Genomic DNA, 19986 nt, shown 5'->3' with positions numbered 1-19986 from the left:
CAGACCTGTTTGTAGACTTGACTGTTAGATGAACAAATAAATCCCCTTTACTAACTTAAACTTGACTTCTAACACAGATGCTTTCCTCTTCTGTTCAAAGTCCTTTGTAATGTGTCCAACATTTCTTTTCCATTTCCACGGCCACAACTCCCTAACTCAAGTCCTTACCCCGTATCACCCTGGATGTTACAGTTATTTGCTAACTCATCTCCTGATCTCCAGTCTTGGTCTACTCTAATTTGCCATGTTGTAGAGCAGTGCCCAGATGAATATTCTGAAAGAACATCTTTCTTCAAGTTATCCCTCTTTGGGTTCTTGCTGACAAGACAAAGTCCAAACTCCTTAGCCTGCCACAGTGATCCTTTATAGTCTGGTCCCACCAGATCTTAGCAGTGTTGATCCCTGCTCCTTGCTTTATTCAGGCAAAGAAATGTTTATGCATAGGCCCTGAGGTTAAATTCACAAAGACAACAGACAGTTTTTACCCTCATGGAAACTATAGCCAGGGGGAAATCTAGATATTAAATAAATAATTACAAATCTGACAAGAGTTATGACAGTATAAGCAGAGTATATGAGAGCATGTCCCCCAGCCCAGGTCTGGCGGGGTCAGGGAAGGCCTCCCTAAATGACACCTGTTCTGCAAAGGTGCAACTCTTGCATTTATTAACTGACTCCCATGGTATAATCATAAGGTAGAATTGATGACTAGCATAATTGCAGAGCTGTTAGAGGGTATTTTAGACCGAGTCTAGAAAGCCAAGTACAATGCAGAGAGTGGAGAGGTATATTTTAGATCTTCATAAAATTAGCTTTCCTTTAATGTAAGTTCAGATTCAGTAGGTCTGGAGTGAGGCTCAGGGACTGCATTTTTAATAGCGTTCGTTAGTATAGCTGATGCACTCCTAAATTTCACACCCCTTTTGCAGCGACACAAACTTGGACAGGAGGCATAACGTCAAAGCGTTTTAATCCTTATACGTAGGTTGATAAAAAGGAGTTTGAGATGGACTGCATAAATACTCCAAATAGCAAAGCTTTGAGATATAACTTGTTAGTTGTCTGTACTTATTTCTGATTTTTTTAATTATCATAGTCAACAAGTTTTTTTTTTCTTATATTGTACTGATTTTTTATCATATATTAATTTCTCTGCAGATTTGGCTATAATTCTTTTTTTTTTTAAGATTTATTTATTTATTTATTTATTTATACAAGCACTGGGTACAGTCAGAAGCACAGGAGGGTGAGAATTCACCAGAGCCAGAGCGGTGAGCAGAACAGGCAGAAGGACCAAAGTACACTGCTGAGGGGAGCAGCGGGCGGCAGGAGAGGTCTGCGCACTATGTGGGACCCTCACCTGGTGGTCGGGGATCGAACCGGTGCTGCAGAGGCTGCGGGCAGCTTTGCAACCCAGCGCTCAACTGCTGCGCCACTGGGGAGGCCCTATAATTCATTTTTAAACTAAATAGTTACATGATAATAATAAGGTCTGCGGTCCGACAATAAGACTATTATGTAAAATTTTAAGTTAGGCATTGAAAAAGTATCCTATATAAAAAGTTTCTATATAAATAGATACTTTAAAGATTTTTATATGTTGTTAGATTGTCATATAAACATACTATTCACTAACTTCCTGCTTTTGTTCTTGAATTGAAGCCACAAGTAATAGTTAATAATGTTAAATAATTGCCATAATAAACTAGTTTGTTTTGAGTGATTTTGTAGTTAAATTTAATTAACAAATTAAGTCGATTATTCAAATGAATGCCTCTTATGTGGCATTCAGTAAGTGGGTGGGCAACTAACATTTTTATGAGTACTGTATGCTATGAACTCTGCTAGGTTCATTGTATGCATTATTTCATGTGCTATTTAGCACATTTATGAAGGAGGTGTTATCCCCATTTTACAGATCAAATTAAGGCTCGAACAAGTTAAGTACTTACACAAGGACCATATGTAAGAGCCAGAACTGCCAGTGGGAGCCCAGTTCTGTGTGATGCCGACACCTCTGGACCTTCTCTTACCACTCTCCTCTCACCCCTTCAGTCGCTCGCTGAGGGAGTGGTTACCAGCTCTGTGCTGATGCATTTGTACTGTAAAAACGATTTTGTGATTCCCTACTCTTCTCTAGAGGACGTATGTAAAACCCCAAAGGCTCTAATGTATTAACTGGTTTTACTGAAAATTCTTTGTGTTGAGTTTACTTAGGACAGGGCTTATCTATAAGTAGTATCTTCAATGTATGAAAATGCTCATTTGAGAATTCTGTTATGTAAATGAATACAAGTTTGCTCTGTAACAACTCCATTCAAGAGACAAGTTTTTTGGTTGAAAAATGCGAATATCCCCCTTAAACCATAATTGCGTATATATGGCATAAATATTTTTTTTATTGGATTTGTTGCAGAAGTAAGAGCCTCTTTTGTTTAAATGGACTTGCTTTTGAACTGTGAAAATTTGATCGTGATAGTTTATTGGTTCAGCTCTGGAGAAGCTGAGGCAAAGCTATTTTTCCCCAGCCAGAGCTATTTATATATATCACTGAAAGCTCCTTTTTATATTATTGGTGTTATTGCGTACTAAAAAAGGAGTGTTAAAAGAAAACTTAGGATTTTTTATTCTGTGCTCTTATTCACTACAATGATATTTTTAGAGGTTATTTCATCTAGCTATATCTATTCAGAAAAGCTTTATCTTTTTCACAGTAGAGGCAGACAAGAACTCAGCTTGAAGCCATTCCTTCTCAAACCTTCTTTTTTGAAGGGTGAAAGGATCAGAGAGAGTGGAACTGTGTGAGTGAATTGAACTTCTTTGCCCTTAGCCCCTTCCTGATCAGCACATCTGCTTCATTGAGGGGAGAAATGACCATGGATTTAACTGAAGAGGCCTTTAAGAAAAGGGGTTAAGATTTCAGAGACTATTTCTTAGAGTTTCTCTATGCAAAAAGAATGCTCAGTCTTAGAAGTTTATCCTCACTTCTGCTTTGCTTCTAGAGAAGATGGTTCCTCTGCATAGCTCTCCTTTTATAGAAGAATGCTTTGCTAAGCAGGGCAGGCACATTTCATTGTGGCAAATATCTGCTGAATTGGACAAGTGCAGAAAGAGGAATGACAGCAGAATGACTGCTTCAGTAGCTGCAATTTGTGAGCTGAAGCTTAGAGGACAAACTAAGTTCTAAAAAGAACATCAGACATAATTTCAAGAGCTAAGTTTGGAAACATTAGAAGATTTGTAGCCCTAAAAGTGGAGTAGTTAAATCTCCACAAAAGCATCCGATTTCAACCCTGGAATTGGAACCTCAACAGGAGAATTTGGAAGCAGTGCTTTAGCTTCTGATGTGAGGACAGCCCAGTGTGCCTGCGTCCTTTTCTGCTGGCCGCCATCAAAGATGGCAGCATGTGGCTGTTATCTTCAAACATGGATGTCGGTGTGCATGGATCTGCACTTCAGTCTGTTGCCCATTCACCCTTTCAGTTTGTCTTTGAAACATTAGACTATTGGTTATGTTTCCCTCTTGATTTATTACCCATCTTAGGAGATAGATTTTAATAATATGTAAAGTCCTGCTTTCATCTTATCCTGTAGCATGAAACAGTATGTTTCAAAGACACACTTGCATAAGATCTTTTCCTTTAAAATTTAGTGAATTATGCACACCTTTGGCTACGGGAAAGGATAGGCTAGATGCTGGGTGTCACGACTGCAAATCAATTTGCAAAAGACTGTAGGAAAGATAGTGTGCAATATAATTCAACTGCTCTTCCATTCACATCTTGAACTATGCTGTAAAGTTTTGTATTTGTATTCTAGAAATATAGCTGACATTAGCATTCAAATATATCGTTCAGTTTATCTCTAGTGAAAAGTCTTTTAAAATTAAGTTAAATACAGCACAAAAGACATAGAAAATCAATAATATTTCATTTCCTTTAAGTAAGATCTTTCTATATACATTTGCTTGGGGTGCTTATAAATTTCTCCCTCTATAGAAGTATTTTATAATAAATGTCAGTTATAGATTTAGCTGTAGCAAAAAATAGTGCAGGTTCTGATGTACCTTTAATATATTAGGTAAAAAACTGCTTAGCTAAGCATTAGCGTAGGAAATAGTGATGAAATCTCCCAAACAATGTTTTTGAGATGGGTGAGTACCAAGGTCCTAGGACCTTGGTATGTGGAATATTACAGGATTCAGTGTATTGTGCTTTAAGGCATTTTAAGCTCTGCTTATTGGGTTACCTATCATCAACTTCTACATAGAGATGCTATAAATATCTGCAGATGGATGTGAACTTGACTCACAAATGTTTTCTTTTTTGTTTAATTACTCCCGTACTGGTAATATGTGAGATTTAGTTACTTATTATTATGTTTATAGTCTGAAAGATTTTTACCCTAATGTTAGCTACAGTTAAAACCAAATTCTAGGGGCATTAAGCAAGTAATTGATAGAACTGGTTAAACTAATTTGTTAAAGTATTAGAAAATAAACATTAGGAAAATCTTGGTTTTTTTAATAGCCGCGCATGCATCAGTAAGTTTAATAAAAGTACCCTCTAGGGGTATTGCTAAGGAAACATTTCTTCTTTTTTCAGAATTAGTGAAGTCAATTAAGTACAAATTAACTACTCATCAGTTTTCTCTTACTCTACAAGTGTAACCACATTGGTGATTATTGTGGCAGCCATGATGGATAGAATACTATTTGCAATTGATCCTCACCATTGAATTAGATTTGGTGTTTTTTACTGTTAGAAGGAAATGAAGGCGTGTGTAAAAGGCACTTCCTGGCTGTCATATTTGTGTCTACATGTGAGAGTTTGATACCATGAGAGCAAGAGAGATTTAGACAGATACAGGTTAACACTTTGGTGTGTGATATAGATTGAAAAAAATAAGCAGTTAATACCTACATGTGACTGCTGCTTTTTCCTTTTTTTTTTTAGACAATACAGATCATTTAAATTAGTAACCTAATTACTTTATAGTAGATGGAAATATATAAATAAAACCCAGGTGCTCTACTCTTTATTAATGCTGGTGAGGTAATACAAGATTTTGAATCAGTTGCCGGAAACACTCTTGATTTCTTGATTTCTTTTGATCATATTGTTTTACCTTCTGAAGTGAATTTCAGAATATTAGCTTAAGAAAAGAGGGGGCAGGAAATATTTGTCTAGGAAAATATGCCTACAATAAGGTTTATAACATTCAACAGTAATACTTACAGCTCCCTTAGGTATGACCACTATGTATGTTAACTTTTTGAGTACAAAATACAAATAGAATTATACAAAAAGAATCCATTTATTTTAGTGATCTAAGACTTTATAATTCTGGCATTGAGAATTGATTTCATAAAACATTAAGAATGACTTTAAAATTTGTTTAGGTCAGAGTATAAAATATACTAGGTTGGCATTGGTAAAATATTTGTGGTCTTGAATGCTCCATTTTTAAGTCTGGTAGGAATTTTCCTCTCTACCTAACAAAGATGGAGTGAGTCACCTTTGTATGTGAGAGGTGAAAAAGCCACTCTCTAGGTCCCAGTGTGAGATCAGACTATCCCCCTTACCTTCAAAACACATGAAAGCAGCTTTTGTGGCCTTTGAAGCTGGAGAAGTATCATTTCCTATTGTGTTCACTTGAGTATTCTGTTAGCCTTTGGCTCTTCGTGTGTTTTTAGAGTTTATATGTTTTAACTATGACTGGAAGAGGTCAGTGCAAAGCGATCTTAGCTGCCCACTTGCGCAGATTTTCATTTTAATACTTTTTAAAATGCTTACTAGGAGAAGAAAGTATAATTTTAGGTCAAATAGTTGCCGACTTAATATTTATTTGTAACTTTGTTAAACTTTCCACTTATATACAGGTTTGCACATGAAGTTTTATACTCATACACTATATTTTCTGTTAGATATACATTATTTCTCAGAGTAGGATCAATAATGCAATTTTAGTTTTTAGTTGCTTTATTCTTTTCATTGAGATAAGGAAATTGCTAATTTTAGGTTTGTACAGTTTAAAGGAAATACATTTTTGAGCTAACTCTTCCTCAGTTACATATTGACACATTTATGCAAAGTCTGACACATTCTTCTTGATGAAAAAGAAATGGTCCCTGCTTTCAAGGATTCTTTCCATGCTAGTAAGTAGTGATAGGCTGTATTCATTTAAGCCAATAAACAAGTAATTTCAAGTTGTGATAAATATAATGAAGGAACCAAAGAAGGTAATGGTGTTGGAGCAGAGGTTGGGAGTTGGGGGTGGGCCGAGTTCGAGAGTAGTAAAGGACAGTCTCTTAGAAAGAGACCTTTTACAGGGCCTCCCTGGTGGCACAGGCAGTTGAGCGCCACACTGAGGCTGTCTGCAGCCTCTGCAGCGCGGGTTCGATCCCAACCGGCCAGCGAGAATCCCACATGGTGCGGCAGACCTCTCCTGTCTCGCCCGCTGCTCCCCTCAGCAGTATGTTTCGTAACCCAGCACTTGTAAAAAGAAAGAAAGAAAGAGACCTCTTACAGAGAAGAGCTTTCCAGGCCACGGCAAGCACAAGGGTTCTGACACTAGAAGGAGCTTGGGATGGTCAATGGCTGGAGAGGACTAATGTAGCTGGCAAATGGCAAGTGTATGAGTGTGTGGGGGAGTGGCATTTGCCGAGTTTGGTACGGACCAGATCACGAGGGGCATCACAGTGGGAAGAGTTTGGTGTTTTCAAGGGTCATGAGGCCTGATTTATGCTTTTAGAAGTCCACTCTGACCTCTGCATGTAGAACAGATTGTGGAGAGGTGGGGAAGGAGGATGAGAAATTATTTGGTATCAGTTGTTGTAGTCCAGGGAAGAGGTTGATGTCTGTTTGGACTGGCGGTTCTGGAAAGGGGGTAGATTTGTGACACCTCCATAATAATCCCAGAGGAGTGGCGCTATGCTGGTTCTCAGCCTTCTTTACCTGAATCCTGTGGTTTCTGACCATTGTGGCCACTTTGAATCTCACTCTGTTGTGGCAAAGGAAAAGTCTGCTCCTATGGCACCTGAATGGGTTAATTTATAGTGTAGACTTCATGCCAGTCAGGTTTTGTCTTATTAAATCCGGCATGTTGAAGTATTTGACTTTCTTTAAATGTTAACATTTTGTTGTTACAGGAAATGTTTTCATATTTGTCCAGTCAACTGAAGAAGCTTTCAGAAGCCTACAATGAAAGACTGTTACATACACCTCACAATCCCATATCTTTAGGTGATTTTTTTTTTTTTTTAATTTTTTACCTCTGAACTGTTCCCAGCAGGAAATTGCTGTTTCTAGAGTGTGAGTTCTTTCTGGTTAAACAATATTTCTAAATTTATCCCAATATTAATCTGTAAATTGAAAACGTTTAGTTAGTCTTAAGAAATGCTTCAGTGTATTTCTAAGATAAAACACATATGCTGAAAGAATCCATCCCATGAAGTTTTATAATGAATATATTCAGAAAATAAACTCTTAACTTCTTCTAATCAAAGTAATTTGGTCACTAGTGAGAACTCTATGTAAATATTTAAAATTTTCTACCACTTAATAAAACACCCTAACATCAGAAATTAAATCTTTTTATATTGTTTCTAATGCTGCTGCTGTTTATTTTCTGGTGCCTCTAGAGAAAAGCCTGCATTCACAACCACTCCATTTGTTTGTATAGGGGTCTCTGTTTGTGTCATGAAGCAAAGTGCTGCAAAACAGGATAATGTGAACGTTGACTTCTAAGCATTTAATTCCTTTTTTAGCTTCATGATTACCCCCTTTTATTTTGTGAATATATATAGTATAATTTGTTTCTTCTTTCATGTGTATATGAGGAAAGTAAGGAAAGAAAGAAAAGCTTTTTTTTAGGAATGGGCTTCCATGGGAAACTGTTTGGCTACCAGTACATAATAAAAGCCACCCCAGCCAGTTCTTAGCTGGTTTCTCGTCTATGCAGATGTAGATGATGGTTTGAATCCCAGTTCTGCCAATACTGGCTTCTGATGTCCTTTTCTCTCTCTCTAAAATAATGATTCTGCACATGTAAACAATGTTTGAGATTATCGTTGTAAAGTATCTAGCGTGAGTGCTAAATCAGTCCTCAATAAACGAGAGCTAGTGGTGTTAGATTTATAATTAGAATATAATTTATCCACGTAACCTAGGAATACGTGCTGAACTAGATCCTACATTCTCATTTTACAAGTCTCGAAACTTGGTTGATTTGGAATAAACTGCTCGATCGTATCATTGTCCAGTTTAATTGGAAAGTTTACCCTTTGTAAGGGTGATAGAAAAATTCTGTTCCTATTCTGACTCTGTTCCTTTCTAGTAACATATTTTTGTCTGATATGAAAAACAAATCTTTACTATAACTTAAATGCATTACAGTGAAATTTTGCCACTTGACAATGAGTAAATGTCTATTTCTGAAATAGGCCAGTAACAAAGGAAAACTACTGTATGATTCCACTTAAATGAAGTGTTCAGAGTCGTTAGAATCAGAGAGACAGAAAGTATAAAGAGGGTTGGCAGGGGCTGCCGGGAGAAGTGAGTGGGGTTATTTAACAAGAGTATTAGTTTTCTACAATGACGAGAGTTGCAGGTGGGTGGTGGTGGCGGTGTGGGTGTCCGTTCCATTCCACTGCCTGGTACTCTTGAAGTGGGTGAGGTGGTACATTCATGTTACATGTGTTTTAACACAATAAAAGAAAGTGATGGCGGCATCACTGGATGTTTTTTGACTGATTTTTGTGCTGGTAAACCATGGCTTCTCGGGACACTTTTTTTTTTTCCCCAGCTGTGACGCTTAAGACACTTGATGAACACCGTGACAAAGCTGTCACTCAGCTAGGCTCAATGCTTTTCACCAGGCACGTTTCTGGAGCCAGGTAAGTATGTTAAAAAAGATTTGAATTTATTGGCCTTTCGTAGATGACACTGGTAAAGAGCTTTTCCTTAACAGTAGTGCCCCAGGTTTGTGCTGAGCTCCACCTGTGCTTTCATCATCAGCGATGAGCACCTGGGAGGCTGTGATCCCTCCCGCCTGTCGACTGCACTTGAAATAGTCACAGAAAGATAGGAACCTTGTTTGTTTTAATACACACACATACACACAGAGTTTCATCACCTCTCTCTACAAATTTTTATCTTTATTTTTCTTTGTTAGATAATCTTCAGTGGTATTACCTTGTAGTGTGAGAAATAAGTCGTCTTCATTACTAAGTTTGAGTGAAAATGGTTTTAAGGAAAAGTCTCTTTCCTAAAGTAAAAAGATTATGCAATTCCTATCTAAGTATTGCCTTTGAAAAATGTACTTTTTGCTCTTACATGTACATAGCCTAAAAATGAGTCTCATTTTTCATTTTATATTGATGAAGGCAAAGAAAAATGAATGGAGAAGACATGTCTTGCTCTAAGTACTCCTCTTGGCAAGTGTCTCCCAAGGAATTTCTCTCTGACTCCTAGAGTTTAGGATTTCACACCAGAGGACAACTTTTTAAAATAAAAAATCTTAGAGTAACTCAACTGTTACCTTGATGAACTACATATGTATACAGCATAGTGTTGCCACTTCTTAAGTGGTTTTCTTTACCTTTCTTTTAGTCTTGTCATATTTGTCTTTATGTCTGGGTTGAACTTAATTGACTTCTTAAAAAAATAAAGTACCATTAGAAATCTGCTTATTATCAAGTATGCCAGTGAAATCCAGCTTTAAAAACACATGTCATGCTGAATGTAACTGATTGCTGATGACCCCTCATTGTAAACAGTTCCATAATTTCTTCTGGATCCTTCCTTTCAAAGTCACCATTGGTGGTATTGATCAGATAGGTGGAATTATAGTATGTAGATGATTTGCCGTGACACATGGCAATTAATCAGAGTGATCTGGCTTAGAAATTTCCATTGAAGTGTGCATATGTGAAGTCAGATTTCATATTTAATGCAAAAACATGATTTTTTTTTTTACCTCTTTGAAGAAGATATACAGGTGTTTGCAGTTCTTTGAGCTTATAACTCTGATAGAAGTGTGGAGGGTGGGGGAAATGAGTCAAGGGGGGGCAGATGTATAAAATTAAGTCATAAAATAAATAGGTATGTAGTACACAGTGTGATACCTACAGCCAGTATCATCGTAGAGTACTCCGGAAAGTTGCCAAGAGACTAAGTCCTAAAAAGTTCAACTTTGGTGATAGATGGTAACTATACTTACTGTGGGGATCATTTCACAATGTACACAGATGCGGAACTGTGTTGTACACCTGAAACTAATACGATGATGTGTTAATTTTACCTCAAATCAGTATTAAAAAAGTAAAGATAAATGGTAATCACTAGCCAGTACATTCCTGTATAAAATAGCTGTGTGTCATGTAATTTTAATCTAAGGTTGACACAGTCTGCTTTCATAGGCCGTGATTTATGACTATTTACGAATTTATTGGTTAACAGATGTAAGAAAAATTAAAAAAAAAAAACAGATGTAAGACTTAGTAATACAGATAGCTTTTGTTTATAGGTGACATTCTTTTAATATCACCAAACATATTAAATTGGTAAATCTTTTTCCCTTTCAGGGTTGTGCCTCTCGGATCTGTTCAAACTGTGAGTGGCTACACTTTCACAGGCTTTATGTCACATACAAATAATTACCCTTGTGCGTACCTCAATGCTGCATCAGCCATTGGAATGAAGACACAGGATGTGGACTTGTTCATCAAGAGACTTGACAAGTGTTTAAAGACAGTCAAAAAAGAACAAAATAAAGAGAGTGGTGTGTCTGGAATTGACAATCCTGATCAACCCAAAGAAGTGGATATGAATGAAATGGCTTTAAAACTAGATAATGTACTTCTTGACACTTAACAGGATTCTTCTTGACATATGAAGGGCTTCTTCTTGAAAAATGGAAAGAAATGATGAGGCTGCAGTATAAGAAAGTAGACAAAACTTGAGATTTCTAGATTGAGAATTTCATGGACAATATTTGATCAAGGAATAGAATATGGTCTGAGCTTACCTTTAATGATTATTCTGTCTTCTATTTTTAGACTGCCTCAATCCTTGTGCTCCATAATGGATATATGCAATTAACATTTTTCTAAATGGTTAAAATATTTGTCAAGCATGATTCAGGTAATTGTTGCTAAGATGACAAGTAAAATTTTTTCTGATTCTCTTTGAAATGTGTAGACTGCTTCCTCCTAGCCATTTTCTACCATCTACAAGTTACCTATGTTTCTGCTCATGCAGAATTTAGAAAGGTCTCTAATGCTGCTAATCACTAGATGTTTATTGATGCATGTAGGTCCTGGTATGTGTATGGACATTCTCCAGGGGAGTAGGGTCAAGGTGTAAGCTTTAATTTTCATTCAACAGAAATGGTTCTCAACTGGGGACGATCTTCTTATATTTGAGCAACATCTGGGGACATTTGGTTGTCACAAATGGTGGTGCTATCGACATCTGGTAACTTGAATCCAGTGGTGCTGTGCATCGTCCTACAATGGACCAGAAACCTTCCCCAAACATCATCCGGCCCCAAATGCAGTAGTGCTGAGGATGCTTCATAGAGAACTCTGTTGCCAAACCATAAACAATATACTCTTGTGATAACCAGGGTCATCAGTTCTAAACATGTAATTATTGAAAGTTTCATGTGGCATTTGTGCATTATTCCATTTGGGCAAGTGAAAACTCTTCCACTGTTTTTGCTCTCCACAGCCTTTGTATATGATTTAGTTTGCTCAGGTGTTTTGCGCAGCCATCATCAAACGTGACTAACATGGGTGTTTTTGACCATATTTTTGCTATGGGGGTGAAAGTGATGTAACGTGAAAACAGGTATATTCCCGTGTCCCTGTACACATACCCACTTTCTGAGTGAAATTCCAGACTTTTTGGCTATAAAAATGATTTTTGTTGTTAAATTTAACTGATACAGGTTGAGGAATTAGTGAAGCTTCTGAATGCACCAAAATGCCTAACTTGTTTCTCAAGTCTTCTGTGGAGTGTTATTCCTAAGAGATGCTTATGGCATCAAAGTTTCCACGGATAGACTTGGGACTTTACAAATCTGCCTACTGGCATACTAAGGCTCTAAGGATTTCTTTGAAACCAGTTTGAATGTATCCTTATCAAAAATGGAAACTGCTTTTAAAATTAGTGAATTACTTGTTGGCTTCCCTTTGTACATACTTTCGAAGACACCACAGTAGAGACTACAACATTGATTTCTGAGTTGTGTTTGCTTGTTTTGGCAGTGTGAACCGTGTTAAACTTGAGCTCAGATACCACTGTCTGCGTAAGGTAGTATACTTGACACTGGCTTGAAAAATTTGGAAGTCAAGATTGTGTTGAGGTAAAGGTGTTAGTTATAAATATATGAATTATTTTAACATGATGTCTTTGGAGTTAAAATGTTTTAAATATCTGATTTTTGAAAATAGCTCTTAACTCATTCTAAAAGAGTCAGTTCTGGAATGAAAAATTGTATGCTGTTTTTGTGTGAATTTGGGGTTCAAATTAGTAGAATGAAAAAAGCTGAAAGAACACCTACCTCCAACTTGCCAGAAGGAATGAAGTGATGTTGCAAATGTAAATGCTGGCAGTGGAGCTCGCTCCACACGTAAGCCAAAATTGTTTTATGGAACAAGTGATCTATATTGTGCCATCATCATTTAGCTTAAGGAAGGCCAGAGCAGAGAGACTAGCAAATGTTTCCTTGTCTGCAATGTATCAGCAGTTCTCTGGGTTTAGCTGCTGAATAGATAATTCTAATGGAAGATAAATTGCATGAATCCACATGTGAATGATAGATATAACATTTCATTCCTGGTACATAAAATCAGCTGCAGTTTTTATTATTAGCTCTTCTGGGGTTTTGGAATTCCAGCTCTATTCCTACTGGTTTAAATTTGACCATGAGGTCATGGAATTCACAAGAGTTTTGGAGGAATGCTATGGGTTCCTCATAGTCAGGATTTTCTCTGTCTTCACCCCAGCACTGTTTTCACTTGCTCTCATCTCCACATGTAGGTTAAAAAAACGCAAAAAACTGCACAGGCAATTATTTATTAAATTGTTTGTTCTGATTGGAAAGCCTCACAGTCACCCTGAGTTATCCTTGAACTGAGGCAGAGGGACAACAGGTGACACATTTTCTGATCATTGACTAAGACGATCTCTTGAATCTTTATGATCCAACTGCCCTCATTGAGGTGATGAGGTAGGATTTTGGAGTTTGATTTTAAAGTCACGGGGCTGTGATGGTCTGCCCAGAAAAGAAAACCAAATAACACAGGATATTCCTTAGATGACTACACAGTGTGTCACACGCACAGTACCGAATGGCATTTTTCAGTCTAGCTCTCCACTTGGCTCTTTTGTCCAATGATAAATTCTCTTATCAGGGAATGATAGGTGACCGCAGCCTTTGGAACCATGTGTCCAACTATAAATCTTTGTTTAGCTTTTTCTATTAATTGAAGTTGCAGAATATGAATTATTGAATACCGTTCTGTTCAGCCAATAGGTACTTGATACACAAAATGGTAAATTTAAATATAAATTAAATTTTTTCCCCAATATTTTGCCCCAGCACATTGCAGCTCGCTCTTTCTTTCTTTCTTTCTTTCTTTTTTAAGATTTATTTATGCATGCAAGAACTGGTGTATAGGCCAGAGATGTAGGGGGTGAGAGGATTTGCCAGAGACAGAGTGGGGAACAGAACAGGCGGACTGACTGAAGTACACTGCTGAGGGGAGCAGCGGGCGAGTCAGGAGAGGTCTGCTGCGCCATCTGGGTAGCTCACTGGCCAGCCGGGGATGGAACTCATGTTGCAGAGGTTGCGGATAGCTTCATAGTTTACATCTTAACCCCTTGCTCCACCAGGGAGGCCCTGCGGCTGTTTCTTTAACCACCTCATAACTCACCAAGACAACCTACAGGATATGCCTGTAATTTTAAACTATCTTTGCTAGGTTTTAGTGAAATTTAAAGGAACATTTTTTGAAACAGTAATGTTTCTTTAATATTGAATTAGTAGCTCATTACGATAGTTGCATCCTTGTGTTCTTTCCCCATGGAAAACGGCCAACAGCCACAGAGCAGATGAGTCTCATCCATATTACACTCGGAGACATTTTTTTGAACACAAACACTTGGTGCATAGAAAAGTTGGCTTTTCTTTTCTCACTTTGTAAGATGTGCTAACTGCCAGCAAGTCCCTAAATGGTTTTGCTGTGTTCTGCATTCATGAGGCTGACCTTGTTTTGTAACTAAAAGCAATCTAGTTTGTACGCACAGACGCTTGGTGCTCTCTTGTCTGTCACACTATTTTCCTGGTTTCTCTTGTGTGGCCCACTTTACCAGGTATGTGGGAGACTTACCCTCTGCATCCTTTTGTGCCTGCTTTTTTACTTTCATGCTCCTTTTGGCTGTTATTCCTGTAGAAGTATATGATGAAGAAGCCAAGGCTAATGTACCTATCTTTATAATTGCACACCTGCTTTCTACGGATCTGTGTAAGACGGCCTCAGGCAATATCTGGAAACACGTGTACTGTCTTAAGTGGTATCAACTTGAACTTTTACAGATGTGAAGAAAGGCTATGTTTATGATTGTGGGGGATTTTTGCAATTAGAATGGAAGTAGTTTAGTTCAATTCCAGAATCGAAGCAAGTCAGCTTTCTAATTTGTTTAACCAAGAAAATTAGTTTCCAAAAATATTTTTGGTATACATTTTTAAAAATAAAGATGAATTGTATCATATATTACATGAGATAATTTTTTAATCATTGACAGTTTATGATACTATTTTATCTAATCATTGCCACAGGTAAAATCTGCAAGTATATATAACACTAAAATGAGTTGTCCATTTTGTGATTAGTTATTGGTATCAGCTTGCCAGAAATCAGCAAGAAAAGGCATGATGAGAATCATGAGTCATGGGAGCGAAAGCTAGATTATTTTAAAAAAGAAAAAAGGATCTTAACGTTACTTCAATTAAAGAATACATTTAATTAAAAAAATAAACTTACTGTAATCGCCGTGTTGAAACTAAAAAGTCAACTGAATTAACCTATGCAAAAATTAAAAAGGAAGGAGATGGCATTTTAGCAACCATTTTGCAGAAGAATCTACTGAGTATAGAGGTGTACTTAGAAGTATTTAAATCTTTTCTAAAAGGAACACTATCATGCTGGAAAATAAGGACCACTTCCTTTCACATCACTCTCGAATTATGCTGTTTGAATTTTCCAAGTAATTCTCATTTGATTTGGAGTTAGAGCTCTGCGCTGGTGTTTGTTAACCATATGCGATCACATATTTAACCTTTCTTATTTGCACAATGTGCACAGCCTTCGAGAAGCAAGGATTAAATGAGATATATGTCAAGTGATTAACTTTTTTTGCAAGGCAGTCATCAGTGTATTTTGTCCATTCTACAGTGGAAATTAAAAAGTTCATAATTATGTTTCCTTTTATTTTGCATTTACATTTCAGAAAAAAAACATTTAAAGTGCACTAGCGATTTCATGCATCTGAAATTTTAGATCACAACCCAGAAGAAATGTACAGCAATGTTTGAGTCCTAATAACTTCCACATCGCTGATGTGACTTCCATATCAGTTGTAGTGCCCTCTTGTCTGTCACACTATTTTCGTGGTTTCTCTCATGTGACCAGCAATACTAGCCAAAGTTTTTGGTGCAAGAATAACAGTAGTTCCTTATATTTAGCCCTATTCTTAGATGACTTTTCGTATAGTAGCTGATCCTGGTTCCCACATTTACATCCTTAGCAGACCCTTTTCCTGAATGCCACATGCTGGAAACTTATCTCTAGAATGTCTGATATCTCGACATTCACATGCCCAAGGTGATTCATTCATTCCTTCAAAAACCCTGTTCTACCCATAGCCTTCCTCACTTCAGCTGATCACATGTCTGTTCTTTTAATTCCTTAGACCAAAAACCTGTGTGTTCTTGACTCTCATAGCCTCTAATTCATCAAGAAATCATGTTGGATCTACTTTAAAAACTTACCCAAAATTAAACCACATGTCACCTCTTCCTCTGCTACCAACCAGGTCTGAACTACCAATATTCCATGTCCAGATCATAGTTGAGGTTACTCCCTGCAGGGTAAATGAAGTGAGTCAGGAGATTCTCCACCCTCCTGCCACTAATCTCTGTGGCAAGCACCTCAGTCTTGCACTCCTAAGTGCTCAGATGCCCAGGCCAAGAGGCGTGGGCATGGGGCAGGTGCACCTGTGATGTGAACACCTCTGCCCAGAGGCCTGAAGTAGAAGGGTGGAGTCACTGAGGCGAGACTATGAGACTGACAGGGAGAATGGGGGATGGAGGGCTGAGAGAAACTTGTTCCCCGATTCAACATTAAAGGGCTATAAAATCCCACCGACAGCGGCGGACTCTGCCCACACCCACAGGGAGCCTGCCTGCCCTGTGCACACTTGCACTGCACGCCCTACGCAACCCCCGCCCCCCCACCCCACCAAATTTCCTTGCTTTCCTTTCATGCCCTTTGCTGGTCTATTATCAATACAACATCCAGTGTAATCCTTTAAAACATGCTTGAGTCATTGGCCTGCTCAGACTCTTTCAGTGTCTCTCTGGCTCCCCCACCCCATCGCTAAGTATAACCAAGTCCTTGCTGTGTCCCAAGGCCCCTCAGCCTCTGGCCAGCCTACCCTTCCCCTCTAGTTTTGACTCTTTCCCCTATGTGTCACCCTTTTCTCCTCCTGCTTCAGCCCAGCTGGTCAATCTGCTGTTCCTTAAACGCTGCTGCAGGCACCTGCCTTAGAACCTCGGCTCCAACTCTTCCCTCTGCCTGCGAACCTCTCAACCCACATGCGGGGTTCATGTCCTCCCTCCCCCCCACCATCTTTTTTAAAAATTTATTTATGCAAACAAGAGCTGGGGTATAGGCCAGAGATGCGGAGGGTGAGAAGATTCACCAGAGACAGAGTGGGGAGCAGAACAGGCAGACTGACTGAAATACACTGCTGAGGGGAGCAGCGGGCGAGACAGGAGAGGTCTGCTGTGCCATGTGGGTATCTCCCTGGCCTGCCGGGGATCGAACTCATGTTGCAGAGGCTTCGGATTGCTTCATAGTGCGGTGCTTAACCCCTTGTGCCACCAGGGAGGCCCTCCCTCCAGCTTTTTAATCAAAGGTTCCCTTTACAACTTGGTCTACCTGGACTACTCTTTTTTAAATACTGTAGCTCTCTCCTCCATTTTAACACTGGGTGAAAATTGCAAGTGTAAGAATCACCTGGGTTCTTGTTAAAATGCAGATTTGAATTCAGTAGATCTGGGAGGAGGCCAGCATTTCTAGCAAAGCATGAGGTGATAGTGATGCTGTTGGCCCAGGGATCGCACTGAGGACAAAGGTTCAACATCCTATGCAAGTCACATCTCTCGGTGTTCTGTCTCCCTCTGGCCAGCCCATGGACTGCACCAGAGTGGGGTCTTTGTTTTGTCCACTCATGTATCCCAAGCACCTAAACAGCACCTGGTATCTGATAGACACTCCAATATTTGTCAAATGAATGATTCAATAGGCATTATAAAATATTCATGGACTTGCATGAAATGCTGTCAAGTCTGATGGAAACTATGCAGTGGTTTTCCTTGCTTTGGGAACAGAGCTCCGGAACCCCTACTTGGTGTGGCAGACGCCAAAAGGTATCACTGTTATTTTAGTCTGACATCTTTTTTGGGTGTTTCACAACTTTAAATGCTAATTGCTCTTCTTAAATAAGGGGCAAGACTTCATGGCTAAACACACCTTTGATGAGCGGTCTACATACTGAGGAAGTAAATCAGCCACTGACCAAGCTGAGGGGAGCCTCCTTCCAGGTGACTGAGTAATTAAGAGGCCAGACTCTCCCCACCTGTCCCTCAATGTGCTGCTGGTTAGTGGTCAAGTGACCTTGCAGAGGTTACTGTTGACCTACCTGTAAAATGGGGGTGTAGGGTAAGGAAAAATGTCAGGCTTTTCTGCCCTCCCGCCATCAGGATAGATGATGGATCCTTGCTGTCCTGAATGCATGCCTGATGGCGGGCACCTGGAATAGGGTGTGGGCCTAGGTACATGGGATTCACCTGGGCTGAGACTGGGCTTTTAAGGGCGGTGTCAAGGGGACGCCAGCAGAAGCCAAGAACGAACGGAAGCCGAGAGAAGAGAAGCAGAGAGAATGCCAGAGAGCCCAGATAGAGGGAAGACCTTCTGGGGGCTGAGGCCTGCCAGCCTCCCGGCCCCCCAGCACCCCTGCCTGCCATATGCCTGGTGAACCCCAATAAAAGACCTGCAAAGCCCCTGAGGGCTCCAGAACTCCTCCTTTACCTGGTCTGCATGGGATCCTAGAAAACCTGCTCGGTGGCCATTCCTGCTCCCTACAGGGGGTAATATCTGAAAGCATTAAGGTAAAGATCAAATTAATGTGTATACTTAGCAAGGGGTCTAATACATAGCAAACATTCTGAAAGTAGTCATTATTAAACACTGGTTAACCAAAAAAATGGAAAAGATCTTCACTAAAGTAGCACTGAAAGTCGTTTTGAAATGTAACTGTGTTTATGGGTCTGATCTTTATTAAATCCTATTCAGTCCTATGAAAGAAAGAAAACAGCCTGGGACTCTGAGAGCTCTTGGGTTAAGCAGCCTTTTCCCTCCTGACCCTCCCGTCTCCCCTTTGCTCCTGTCTGACTCGTTTTGATTTCTTTTTTTTTTTTTTTTTTTAAAGTACAAGCAACAGTTATTCACCTTACCAGAGCGGTGAGTCATCTAAGGTCTGGTTATTTGATTAGAAAATCTCAAATGCAAAAGTCGAGAAGGCTTTTCTCCTGTTAAATGCAGATGCATCACAAAACAGATAACTCCTATTATCCTTACCAGTTTGGTGACATCTTAGTTTGGATGAGCTCATCTGTTATTTTCCTAAAAGTAGGTTATTTAAAAAAAAAAAACCCACGTTTTTAATTATAGAAAATCTCAAATGTATACAAAAGTCGAGAACCATATCATGAAACCAGTCTCCATCTCTCATCTTCAACACTTACCAACTCTAGTCCAATTCTGTTTCACTCACGCCAGCAGTCACAGCGCTTCCCCACTATTATTTTAAAGAGACTCTCAGGGCCTCCCTGGTGGCACAGTGGTTGAGCGCTGGGTTGACAAAGCTGCCCGCAGCCTCTGCAGCTCCCCTCAGAAGTGCCCCTATTTCGTCAGTCTGCCTGCTCTGCTCCCCGCTCTGGCTCTGGTGAATTCTCTCACCCTCCCGCGCTTCTAACTGTACCCAGTGCTTGTATAAATAAATAAATGTTAAAAAAATAATAATTTAAAAAAAAATAAAGAGACTCTCAGGCATCACTTTAAGGTGCAGTTTACATTTCAGCATGTACTGCCAAGGGAAAGGATTTTTTTTTTTTAAAGTCTCACTACTATGATTATAGCTAAAATCTAATCAACAATGTCTTGATAGCATCAAATATTCTTTCGGTATTCCTTTTTTTGAATTACCTTTCTTTTCACAGTCAAGTCATGATCCAAATAAGACCCCTTAAGGGTAAACTTTAGTGGCGAAGGAGGAAGAGCTGAGCAACAGGAACAAATGAAAGACAAGTGCAGAGAGATAGAGATTTAAAACACCCGATAAGGTATTTTCCTAACAACTTTCCACGGGTTAATAGTACTAGGTTTATGGAGGGTGTTAATACTCCACATTGCCTTCTAAAGGGCTCCCAGGGTGGGTAAATGACAATTTGACATGTTCCAAATTTCACTGGTTGCCATTAAAAATAGACCTAGGTCCATCATTGTGTATAATAATTCAATTTTAATGCCAGCTTTCTTAACATAGGCTGGGAATGAGACGCCAAATTGGATTAGGTCTATAAGGCTGTGGGATAATCACTCTAGCTGGACAGAGGTAACCCTTTGTAGGGCAA

General features: G+C 39.0%; 1 protein-coding gene across 2 annotated transcripts in view; it reads left to right on the top strand.

The window, feature by feature from the left end:
* The window catches only part of SEPSECS (Sep (O-phosphoserine) tRNA:Sec (selenocysteine) tRNA synthase), a 29491-nt gene extending 14031 nt beyond the window's left edge, over positions 1–15460 (top strand). For both annotated transcript variants that reach the window (XM_037530549.2, XM_054688403.1), the window contains exons 8-10: positions 7151–7244; positions 8806–8896; positions 10586–15460. In XM_037530549.2, the coding sequence (XP_037386446.2) occupies positions 7151–7244; positions 8806–8896; positions 10586–10874 (474 nt within the window). In that variant the 3' untranslated portion in view covers positions 10875–15460. The remainder of the gene's footprint in view (positions 1–7150; positions 7245–8805; positions 8897–10585) is intronic.
* The last annotated feature ends 4526 nt before the right edge of the window (positions 15461–19986 follow it).

Source organism: Talpa occidentalis, unplaced genomic scaffold, assembly GCF_014898055.3.
Source record: "Talpa occidentalis isolate TD23 unplaced genomic scaffold, MPIMG_talOcc4v2.1 talOcc4.6, whole genome shotgun sequence".
NCBI lineage: Eukaryota > Metazoa > Chordata > Mammalia > Eulipotyphla > Talpidae > Talpa > Talpa occidentalis.
The sequence above is the reverse complement of the archived record's forward strand: the minus strand, read 5'-3'. Positions and strand labels throughout refer to the sequence as shown.